This window comes from Mastomys coucha, unplaced genomic scaffold, assembly GCF_008632895.1.
Source record: "Mastomys coucha isolate ucsf_1 unplaced genomic scaffold, UCSF_Mcou_1 pScaffold13, whole genome shotgun sequence".
NCBI lineage: Eukaryota > Metazoa > Chordata > Mammalia > Rodentia > Muridae > Mastomys > Mastomys coucha.
The window spans coordinates 21,250,786-21,263,425 of record NW_022196895.1 but is presented as its reverse complement, the minus strand read 5'-3'; the positions used below and the strand labels follow the sequence as shown (position 1 = coordinate 21,263,425).

General features: G+C 42.5%; 1 protein-coding gene across 5 annotated transcripts in view; it reads right to left on the bottom strand.

Moving 5' to 3' along the window:
- The window catches only part of Fhod3 (formin homology 2 domain containing 3), a 421,283-nt gene that overhangs the window by 98,614 nt on the left and 310,029 nt on the right, over positions 1-12,640 (bottom strand). For 2 of the 5 annotated variants that reach the window (XM_031365152.1, XM_031365151.1), the window contains exons 11-13: positions 10,675-10,773; positions 8,483-8,836; positions 3,330-3,434 (exon numbers count right to left, since the gene is read on the bottom strand). In XM_031365152.1, the coding sequence (XP_031221012.1) occupies positions 3,330-3,434; positions 8,483-8,836; positions 10,675-10,773 (558 nt within the window). The remainder of the gene's footprint in view (positions 1-3,329; positions 3,435-8,482; positions 8,837-10,674; positions 10,774-12,640) is intronic. The other 3 variants (XM_031365155.1, XM_031365154.1, XM_031365153.1) reach the window with 2 other exon arrangements.

Sequence of the window (12,640 nt, the reverse complement as noted above, 5' to 3'; positions counted from 1 at the left end):
TGCACATTAGCATGCCTTAGCAAGACTGAGGAATGGAAGGCTTTAAGCTTGTGGTAATGCCCACTTATAAAGTGGTTCAAGGGAGCAGGGTGGTGGTGGCGCAGGCCTTTAATCCCAGCACTTGGGAGGCAGAGGCAGGTGGATTTCTGAGTTCGAAGCCAGCCTGGTCTACAGAGTGAGTTCCAGGATAGCCAGGGCTACTCAGAGAAACCCTGTCTCGAAAAAAAAGAAAAAGAAAAAGTGGTCCAAGATAACTGATGGGCATTGTCACTGGCCTGATTTTTCTAAGACTTTGAAAATTCAATCTCATTTCCAAATCAAGATTATGAGAGTTCTAACTTTCTAGACTTGAGCAGGACTCAGGCATTAATTTTACTAGTTTTGGGGGTGGTGATGATTGGTAGCAAAGGATGAGGGGTTTTTCCTTGCAAAACCCTGCTTATTGCTCATAATATTTCAGTGTATTTCCTGAGATGTTTCTTTTCACTCTTAGTCATACATGGATATATAAAATATCACTAATAAATCCTACAAATTCTACTGAGTATGTATCTCAGTAAAAATAGTTATGTATCTCAATGGAGTAAAAAAACACTGATAGATATACAATTGCATTGTAAATAACATGCAAAGAATTCAGCTTTCAAACAATAAATTGCATAAAATGTCCATTATTGTGATTGTAGTCAATGTAATGTACTTAGACAACAGTGGGAAATTTTGACTTGTGGTTCAGTGTCCAATCATCCATCTAACTTCTGTCTATCTAGTTAGCTAGCATCTATTTACATCTATCTACCTATTATTTATCCACCTGACTATTATGCATCCATCTGTCCATCCAACTCCCCTTATATTCCTATCATCTATTTCTACCTACCTATTTGCCTATTAGTTATCTTTCATTTATCTATATCTAGATAGCACCCATCTGTCTTTCTATTTATATATTTATCATCTAGTTTTCTATTACATATTATTCTACCAATCCATCTTTCATCTCTCTTATCTGTCTGTCTATCTATCTATCTATCTATCTATCTATCTATCTATCCCATCTATCTATTGTTATAGTCACAAAACAACAACAGTGTTTATCATAGTTCTACCATGGACAGGTCAGGTACTGTGGCAGATACAATGGCAGAACCTACTTTAGTTCCAGAAGAACCTGTTACCTAGCAAACATGAGATTTCTAATGCCAACCAGTCATACTCCAATAGTCCTCACTGTGCATCTAAATATTGCATCTGATATGACTAGGATCATCTCCATGATAACTTCCCCAGGATTATACATAACATATCTAAACCTCAACGGTAATGTAACCTATGCTAAAAACACTATTATCAACTGATTTCCCTATCAACAACTCCTGATTATCCCTAAACATCCCCAATTCAGGGTTACCTTTGGCTGTGAAATCTAAGAGTTTAGTATGGATTGATTAGTGCCATGTGCCAGGAATATCTGACCTTTATTCTACGGGTTAAGAGAATACATACATTTATTTTGTATGACATTGTGACACAAAGTTGCCATCTACAAAGTTTATGTACAAGAACAGGAATTGAGTTACAACACACATACTACCTACATCATACATACACACACATACACACATACTTCCTCATCCCACACACCCCCCACACAAATATCTCTTAATCTGTTAAATAAGTTTTCAGTTTTGTGTTGGGATATAGTCATAGCTATCCTAGGCCATGAGGTGGGTACCCCTGAGAGGCAAACTCCACTGGACACCTCTTCTTCATGCAATTGTAAGAGTTTGTTCCACATCCCAGCTAAGCCTCCTATGTTCAGTAAAACACTTCCACATACACAAAATAGAATCTGAATGTGGAGCCCTGATCCCACTTTTAAAAAACAGTAATTGAAGCAAGTGATCTCTGTAGTCATTCATGTCTAGGTGCCCAGTGATGCACCACCGTCCTTTTCCTGCCTCCTCCCCTGGCTGTAGACAGCCAGCTTCCTGCAGCATTCTTGTGTGGTCAATTTCCTTCCCTCACCGAAGGGTGGGTGTAATCAGCATTTGTCCCTCAGGGAGTAAGTAGCTGCCCAGAGAGTGACTTGGAAATCTAAATCAATCTAAACCTCTTCTCTTCTCCAACTCCAGTACCCTTGCCATTAAGGGTAACTGCTTTTAATTGTTCTGAAATTACAGGCCTTACCTTTCCCTTGTAAACACATCCTTGCATAATCACTGGCTTCCAGGAGTAATAATCAGAGAGTTTCTGGTGGTCTAGAGCGCTTGCCAAGTTAAATTCCTTCCATGCACCCATATGATTCTTCTGTCTTTTGGTAAGTCATAGACTAATTACCTAGCACCTCGGTGGGCCCACTTCCTTCTGATCTACAGAGATTTAGCCATTCAAAGGTGAAAGGAAAGTCTCTGAGACAAATTGAGCTCATATAACATCTAGAATCATCTTTAAAGGATGACTAAGACATCCATCCCTACATATTTTAGAAGAAATATTTATAATTATTCTTTGTTTTTATTTTTATGTGTGTGAGTGTTTTGCCCGTGTGTGTATATATGTACCATATACATGCTTGGTGCCCACAGAGGGCAGAAGAGGATATTGGATCCCATGGAACTGGTGTTACAGACAATTATGAACCCCCATGGTAGGTGCTGGGAATCAAAGCCAGCTCCTGTGGAAGAAAAGCCAGTGTTCTTAACAGGTGAGCCATCTCTCCATCCCCAAACAAAATGTTTATGCTCTCTATGGAAAATATACAGTAGGTGGCATAATAATAAAAACAAAATATCACCTCAAATGAACTATCTGCTTAGTAAATAGTAGTGGTTGACAGAGAAACTGATCTTTTAAATGAAAATTCTTTAGAATATGACTTTTACTTATACTTTTAACAATTTTTATGTTTATTTATTTATTCACTCATTCATTCATTCATTCATTCACTTATTTATATTTTCTTCATTTTCCCCCCAAGGCAGGGTTTCTCTGTGTAGCCCCAGCTGTCTTGGAACTCAATTTGTAGACAAGACTGGCCTTAAACTTAGAGATCTGCCTTGCCTCTGCCTCCTGAGTGCTGGTATTAAAGGTGTGTGCCACCACCACCACCACCACCTGGTTATTTGTTTGAGACAGAGTTTCAAATAGTCCAGGCTGTCCTCAAACAATAGCTAAGCATAACTTTAAATTCCTGATTCCGCCTGTCAACCTACCAACTGCTAGTATTAGAAGCATACATGACCACAAGCGGCCTCCTCTAATCACTCTTAATATAACTGATTTTTGCACTTGAGCCAACAGGGATTAGACCACACCTCCAAGCTCACCTGGTATCCTGTGGGGAAGAGAAGGACGATGCAGAAGATGGGGACACACTCGGTCCAGGAGAGGGTCTGGAGGATTGGAAAGAGTTGTTGCTGAAGTTGCTGTATCTAAAAGGCACAGAAGTTGGGATTGAACACAGAAAACAGAGACAAGGTTAAGTGAACAATAAATATAAATAAGACTTCACAAACCATCTAGCTTTTTGCAAGAAAAGTATTTCTGAACATGCCACTGCAAATAGTGATGATGTAAAGCTCTAGAGATTTATTGCCTTTTGATAAGTCTTCATTAAAGTTTCTCAAACTTCAAAGTCCACTGGGTAGCAGGACTCCTTGCAAATTGTTTCCCAGGAGGTGTCGCCTCTTCTATTATTTTGTAAAAGTATGTTAAAGTTAATTGTGACCATAAATCAAGAATACAAACTGTGATCATCTCAATGATGAGGATCTTCCTTGCTAATTGTGATGCCACATTATGAATGCCATCAGAGACCTGCAGAAATGACATTCGTTTGGCTAAAGAAACATCTTTGCATTGAACATTCCACCACAGGTCATTTTGAATCCATTATGTTCCTTTCCCATCATCCCATGGGGTGCTTGTTTATCTCCAGGCCTTCTGGACTAGTCTACTGCCTAGAGATGAAGGGATCTATGGTTTCATTCAACCATTTATCCTGAAACCTGCAGTGGTTAAACTAAAATGAGCTTTGATTTTTTTTCCCAGCCATATTTCTATTAGATAGATGTCAGGATTTGTAGTTTTCTGTTCTCAGGAAAGATGTCCTTCAGTAGTTTCTTTGATGCAGGTGCTGCCATTCAGAGCAACGCCCAGGAAACAAGTCACAATCTGAACCCTTATATAGATCTGGCATTTATGTAAGACAGCTTCGATCCCTACATGTCTTGTCACAGGCAAGGATAACTCATTCCTCATACTGCTTAGGGATATTGCATTAGGATGTGAGGGACCCGAAGGGTCACTATGATGAACACACACACAGATCTTCTTGGACATGAGAGGCTGAATTCCCATCAACAGAGACAGGTACTTCTGACAAGCAACTAGATTTTAAAGATGTCCCATGAGATGTTAGCACCAAAAAAAAAACACTTTAACACTTCTAATGTTGACACGAGAAAACAACACATATGAAAATGCTCAATGGTACATTATTTAACTCGTGGTATCAAATTCAACATGAAGTCATTCATTGTTGAACTGTTCTGCAACCATAAATAAGTGACCCATTTTACAACTGGCATCCTGGGAAATGCTGGTCAATGGGCTGAATGGAAACACCAAGACATAATATAGTTTAGTCTCATTGTGCAAAAATATTCTCAAAAGTAAAAATCATTTTTAAAAAGCTACCTACTTTTAAGCAGTGGGGAGAGGGATACAAAATTTCAAGTTTTAGTAATAAGTTACCACAATAGAAGATATTCATCTGTCCCTACTCTAGTCTGTGCTTCTAACACTGGCACCTCAGTCATTGCTTCAGGTGTATATTTAGAAACAGGCCCTTGCCATCGAGGCTCAGACCACAGGATTGGACAATGACCTTTTCTGTGAATATGTCACCGTCACAGTTCTTGGTTTCTGGGGACTGTTCCCCTTTCTCCTCCTCTTCTTCTTCCCTCAAACCCATCTCAGGTCACACTGAGATCCAACCTGGGGCTTTATGAATGGTAGGTGAATACTTCAACCCTGAGCTACATCCTTAGACCTTTTGTTCATTCTGATTTGGAGACAAGATCGTCCTAAATTTCCCAGGCTGGCCTTGAACCTGTGATTCTCAAGTAGCAGGAATTGAAGGATTTTCTCTTTTAAAATCCCCATTCTACATGTCTGGTAGCCTAATTGTTTTTGAGGTCAGCGCTGGTTTAATTTTTCAGAATGAATTCACAAGTCATGGGCCATGAAGAATACAGAAAAGCAAAGAAGGAAGCTGAGGCCAGGGCACCAAGTGTGGCCCTTCCCACAGGAAGGGGAGAAGGTGGGCAATGGGAGGAAAAGAGCTGACAAGAGCCAGATACTGCCAACACACAAACTCACAGCCTGGCTGTCCACCAGCTGCCTGGACACTGGCTTCTTACCCTGGCCACTAAAACTCCCCCTCCAAATGCATGCGGACATCCTGCTGAATGTTTTCACAGGATCGTGTTGCTGAAATTATGTTTAAATGACGTTATGGAAACAAACCATGCACAATGTGTTTTTCCCTCCTTTGGTTTTCCTAATGGCCAAGTAATTAATTCAAATGCCTCAAAGCCTGCCCAATTTTGCTTCTCAATTTCAGCCAAACTGACTTGGATCATAATTCACTATTCAGCATTTTTGTGTGTGAGGAGGGGAGGGTTCATTATAGTGACTAATGGGCTGGTCGCTATTACCATCTCTTCGATTGCAGACAGCAACCGAGTAGCCAGATCTGTTACTATACAGATCCACAAAACCCACAACAACAGGACCTAAGAAAGATCAACCCCCACCATCAATACCAAGAATCGTATCAAGTGACTACCTTTGCATAGTTAAACTAAGGCAATCTTCATTCACAAGCATATATGTGACTGTATTTCACAACACACAAATACAAATTTATAGGTTTCTATTGTTCTCATTCCTAAGGACTCTACATACTAATGAAGCTTGGAAAGACCAAGAACCCAGAGAAGAACCTTCAGGTGCTAACATCATTCCCAGAAAGTACAGAGTCAATCATCATAACAGGCCGATCCCTTGCTGGGAAAGCTGAGGTTGGCTATATCTTCTTCCAGGCCAAGCTTTAGCTAGCTCCGTCTGGGAGGGTGGAAGGCTCATGCTTGACTCACTGGGTAAAAACTGTGCAAGATCACAATGGGGCTTGGGAGAGATCTACAGGGAGCCCAGAGTTCTAAGGAAGAACAAGTAGGTCGTTGATGTGTTCTGAGTATGGCTTCTTTAGCTGGCTCCACCTAAGCAGTTCTGATGGGCCCCCTTCTCTGCTCTGCCTCTTCCCACAATGGCCTCTCCTTTTTGAAAGGAGAAGAAACACCCTCAGTAGGCGAAATCTATGTGGGCCTGGCAAACTTTCAAGGTGACAATGCATGGAATTATCTAAAAAGGCATCAGTCCAGAGGGAATTACTGAAGGTACAGGAGGAGGAAAAGAAGGAGGAAAAGGAGGAGGAGGAGGAGGAGGAAGAGGAGGAGGAGGAGGAGGAGAGGGAAGAGGTCCATTTAGAGAGTCTCTTTGCACCATTCAAAGTCCCTTTGCACCACTCCTTTCTTACTGTCAGTGACAACCAGTGATAGAGCCCACTTCTTAGTGCATCGTTTCTTTAAGAATCTGTTTCTTAAGGGTTAAGTGATACTTCTAAGTACCAAAGTCATAAAAAATAGAGGTATTCTAAGCTAAAGCTAAGGCTCTAAACTTAATGTAAACGCATAGACAATAGACATGTTACATTCTCTTATAACTAGTTCAATTTATGTTAAAAACCTTTAGACAAGCTACTTAAAACTTTGAGGGAAATTCCAAGATTCTTCTAGATTGTGTGTAACCGGAAGAGGTTGCCAGTCACAGGTGATTAACCCTTTGGTTATGAAGTGGGAGGTTGGAAGACCCTGGAAGACAGGTCATTTAGTGGTGGTCAAGGCTTATAAGGCTTCGTCTGAAACAAAGTCAAAATCCTTGCCAATCACTGAGGCTTGGAGGTCCCCATATCACAGGCTCTGGTGAATGCTTTACCCTTGTTGACAAGACTCTGTCTAAAGACTCCTGACAGGGGCATTGCAAGCCCAGGAGGACAGCCATTAGGCTACAGTGGGACAACTTGTAAAGGAGAACATGACTCTGGAACAGGCGACCTTGTACTGAAACTACCTCTCCACACATTAACAGATGGACTCGAGCCAAGTTACTGGGTCTCTCTGAGCCTTAGGTTCTTTACCATAAGTAGGAGCTAGTGATAGAACCTGTCTTTAAGGACTAAGGGATCCTTTGAAGCAGCAACTTCATGGGAAATAGAGAGCCTGACTCATAATAAATGTTCAACAAAGTCTGCTCTATCGTTATTATTCTAAGAGGGGGAGTATTATAATAATCAATGATTAGGGATACAGACTGAGGAAATAAAAGATTTTGGGTAGAGTAAGCTGAATGAAATGTATTATTAGAACAGATTTACCTGTTTATCGTACCACTTAAAAGGCAATTATTAGAGGCTGGCGATATGATTCCATGGGTAAAGGCACTTGCTGCCAAGCCTGATGGCCCAAGTCCAATCCCAGGACTCCCAGAGTCTGATACCATTCTGACCAGGGCAAGAACTAATGCCCACAAGCTGCCCTTGGATTGTCCATGCATTCTCCACCCAATAAATAAATGTTATAAAAAATTAAAAATAGAATATAGCCATTGGAAAAATAAAAAAATATATACAAATATTCCCTACTCTCCACTCCAGCAGGCTACTCCTGAGTGGAGAGACAGTGAAGGCAGTTAGCTGTGGGGCAGGCAAGCAATGGCTACACTTCCAATCTGCCACCGGGATGACTTTTTATTATAATACCTGAATGTTCATAATTAGATAATGTGATCATCTTAAGGCTCCAGGAATTGGTTCAAACTATAACTTCGTGACATTAATGGGCAGCCTTAGGAAACACAAAAACATATAAGAGAAAAAAAAAGCAAGAAGCTACAGGAAAGATAGTGAAAGTACAGATAGGATGCCCACTTATTAGAAAAGAAAGATCAGAAGTTAGGCTCCGCGGCAGCTCAGTGGGAGGGGCTGGGGGATTGTGCAAGGAGAGGGCAGCACACTGGCCATGCTGCAGGCAGAAGGTACCACACTCCCCTCATCTTGCAGCCCAGAAAAACCATGCTGGGGGATGGGGTGGACACACAGATCTTGATAGTCTGGAGTTCTGAAAACCATATTAGTAGTTACATTAAAACCAACAATCTCCTTCACTCACACAAGTGACTCTTTTGCATCTTACTGTTCCCATGAGGTCAGTGGTCAGAGAGTTAGTTCAGCTGAAGTGGCTCTATATCTGAGTGAGTCCATTCAACACAGCAGAAGAAAAGCCGTGGGACACAGGCAATCAGGTGTGTCTTCCACCCCGGGTTAATAACACACAGGCCTCACTGCAGGCCAGTCTACCTGTTTTCTGTCTGAGAGTCTCCTCCCTTGTCCTTGGTGAGGAGGGGTGAATCTTCAAAGTCATAGGAGAAGAGGTGGAAGGGGCTATGGGGCACGTAGGGCAACTTGTCTATGGTCGGAGACACCTTTGGTGCAGTGGAGGGCCGAGTCGCCAAGCCAGGGCTGGGAGGTGGCAAGCGAGCAGCAGACCGGCTGGCCTCAGGCCCTGTCCCACCAAGCACAGGGCTCCTTGCTGCTGTGCTGGCAGGAAGCCACCTTTCCTGTGAGGTGGGACTTGAGGTGGGATGGAGTGCAGAACTCTCTGGAGCAGCATCCTTCCCAGGGGAGCTCTGCCTCGAGGCAGGGCTGGCCTTGCTGTTGGCCCAGGAAGATCGGCAGAGAGAGGAAAGAGAAACAGAGATTGGAGAGAGGAGGAGCAAAGGTTAGGAGAAAGAGAGAGACTCGTTATCAACCCATACACTTTCAGCCCTGTGTTTCTTGAGACATAGCAAGAGTCTATGAGCAGGAGCATCCGTGGGTCTGGTCACTGTTGGCCACCTGAGAGGTTACATCTTCAGAGAGCAAAGAAGTATCTATCAGACAGGATGGCCTCTGGATAGACAGATGTTCTGGGAGGGGACTGACCATGCCCCAGGGCTCTTCTGCACCCACTTTCTGCACCCTTCCTGTTTCCTCTGCAGGGTACCCTGAAATTTCACAATTTAAACTTCATCTCTATGTTTTAGTCACAAAGTCCATGTGCTTTAGTTTCAGCTTTCAGAGCCCCTTTCAATACAGATAAAGATGTGAGAAAAGGGAGCCTGTGGGATGGACCACACCAAAGACAGTAGGCAACAAAGGACAAACTCTGCCCATTTCTCTTATCAAGGGCCTAGCACTAAGTCTCTATCATCTGGACTCTGCCAGTTAGGCCCATAGTTATAGTTGCATGCTGTCATCCCCAAACAGGGCCATCATAGGGAATGGTATACACACTTAGCAAATGATTGTGGTATGATGTAAGAGGTAGATACACAAAACTGTTAAATATGGTGTTTTTCAGTGGAATCATTTTTAAATTAAAGTGTTGGGCACTGTCAAACGTATCCTTTTCCCAGGTCTCCAACTGGTCCATCACGACCCACTAGTCTGGCACACCACTGGGGCAGGGCTATTTCTTGACGCTCCTCCTCCCTCTCTCATTTCAAAATGCGGCTAGCTCTCCATCCTCAGGCTTATCTCTACCTTCTCTCTATACTGACATGCTTCTTTGCAGGCCTTCCCAAAGGGGGAAGAGCAAAGAAACTACCATTTGTCAATTTACAGAGGATCCCACAGGACTTAGGAACAGGAGGGGTGACCTAGTATTAAATGAAGACTTTTATGTGTATGGAGAACAAGATAGGTGCAGTGTCTTGCTAAGTATCCCCTGAACCGGGACGTTGTGCAAGAAGCATTCTACTGTAAATTAACAACACCTCCCCGAGTAAAAACACTCATCTGTGGTGACAATCAGTTAATGCAGAAAACTACTCAAGTACAAAACCATTTTTGAATAGTGGAAGATGAATAAACAAACCATTTGGGAGAAATATCTATACAATTTAAGGCATCTGTGAGGGGTTCCTATCTGCTAATACTGGACAAGGACAGAATAGGCTTTTTTGAGGTGACAGCAAGCTCTCTGAAAGGTTGTAGATCTATGATGGGTATCCTGGCTATAAATATGAATAGTAGGTAAGTTTACTGTTATGAAGAATAAAAATTTTTCCCTTCTACTTATATAAAATCATATTTGAATACTTACCAAGGCAGTTACCCATATATATTAGTTAATATGTACTAGCAAAATTAGGAAAGGGGAAGAGTGTAGAATTCTTACTGTGACCTTTATGGAAGGTTTCTAACTCTCCTTGGTAGAAATTAGCCTTTCTAATCACTATTGATCTGTTTGAGCAAATGTCCTGGTGATGGATGGAAGAGAGTTCAGAAAACCATGTGATTTCACACTCTTCCTTCTAGGCCTCAGATTAAAGTGTGTTCAGGTATTTCAGCAAAAGTGGTCATTCAGCAGCTTGTGCACAGGAACATGAGGGTGGCCCTTGTGAGCTGGTAAGAAGAGGAGAGCATGAACGAGCGATGGCAGCAAATGGTCCATGAGGAAGGAGCCCCTGGCTTTTGGTATGAGCCTAGGTGGCTACAACCTTCAGTACCTGTCTTTGCCCTGACACTGGGCATCGTCCTCTCTCTCCTCCTCTGAATTGGGTTCCGTGATTGGCTGTTCTTCCTCCTCCTCTTCTTCCTCCTCATCCCTGAGACAAGACCAGGAAAAAAAGAAATACACAGAAACAAGATGGAGAAGCAAGATGGACATCACAACAGGACAGCAAAGCACAAAGAAAGCCAGCAGGATGATGGGAGAGGGGTTTCTCAGTCTGTTAGCTGGGATAGCCCAGGTAGTTCTAAGAAACCTTCAGGGTGGGGAGAAGATGCTACCACTCAGCAGAAGAGTTCTTGTCACCATGATTGAAGGCCATTGCCCTGAGCCCTCTACATGATTCTCACAGAAGTTTTTGGTGGCTTATCCCAACTCACTGAATCAACAAATAAATGTTCTTGGTGATGGCCACCTCCTGCTGCAACCACAGAGTTTGTATGTCCACATCGCTGAGGGGCTGGCGAATTCAGTGTTGACAAATTGACTAAGCCCCATGGTGGCCCACAGTGCACAGAAGTACACTCCTTCCATTTTAGTGGATGTTTCCAGGAACCAGACTCATCCCCTAGCTCAAGGATGTGTTCACTGACACCTCTGGTTTCTGCAGGTATTCATGTACTATGGGGATATTTTGAGTCTGGAGCTGTCTGTAAATTCTACTCCTCCATACCCACCACAAGGAACATCCAATTGCTGGTCGTGGTGGCACATGCCTGTAATACCAGCACTCAAGAGGCAAAGGCAAGTTCAAGGCTAACCTGGTCCATATAGTGAATTCCTCACTAGCTAGAGCTTATATTAAGACCCTGTCTCAAATAGAACAACCCCATCAAAACACAGAAGGCAATTTTAACACCCGTATCTAGCAGCTCTCACTGATGGAAGATGCTGTGACTTAAATATAAAATGGGTCCCACCAGCACCAGTTCTGAACTCTGGTTGCCCAGCTGATGTGCTATTTGGGGAAGTCAGGCTTACTTAGTAGATGGATCACTAAGGGCAGGCCTTGGAAGGTGAAGGTTGAGCCCAGGCACCAGTTCTTGATATACTTTCTGTCCTGATCTACACTGGTGTGAAAAACTCCCTTTTCTTATTGAACTTTTCCACACAATTTGAAATTATGATTATGATTATAAGTTCCTCCAATATTTATGTCATAAGAATCCTCTCTTTCCTCTCTGCATTGTTTTTTAATTTACTTTGTGAGGTTTGATTTTATGAATAAAATTCTTAATAAGCTCCACTTTATCTTTGTCTGTCAGCTAATGCTTTTTACATTTTATATAAATGTATTTTTCTTATATCCAGCCTTCATTCTGTCAAATAATTTTCATTCATTTGTTAAAATTATCATTATTTTTCCTTTTTTCTGAAAAAAAAACCAACAAATTGCAAAGACAAGTATTTTAAAACTGCTAAGCCAACTTTGCATTCCATAAATCTCACCCAGCTGTAATGTGTCTGTGACTCATCAGATATGGCAGGAAGAAAGACCAGAGAACTGACACAGTCACATTCATGGAGGTGTGTCTCAGTGCCTGTGTGGGGTGCGTCTGTCACAAAGGCAGAGACCAATGGACATCAGGGCAGCAGCCTTCCTTCAGTGTCAAAGGCCTAGGTGAGCTCAGCCCATTAGCCCCACCCTGCCACACTTGCTTGGCCTGTACTCACATGCCACATCTCACCAGCACTTCTTCTCTCCTTCCCTGTTCCCACAGCACCAAGCTCATTGTCCACAATCACTAGCGAGAGGTCATCATGCCTCAGCTTGATCAACAGTTTGCTAGAAATGTGTCTAGCCTGAATTCCATCTATCTTGCCAACCAATGGGCTGTAACAAAGCACTGAGTCTCTTCTCCAAAGTAACCAGATTCCTGGTATACTCCTGGGTAGAGGCAGAGAGGTTCTGAAGCCAGGCTGCCTACATTTACTCTCTACCTCCACGACTTCTGAGCAATGCG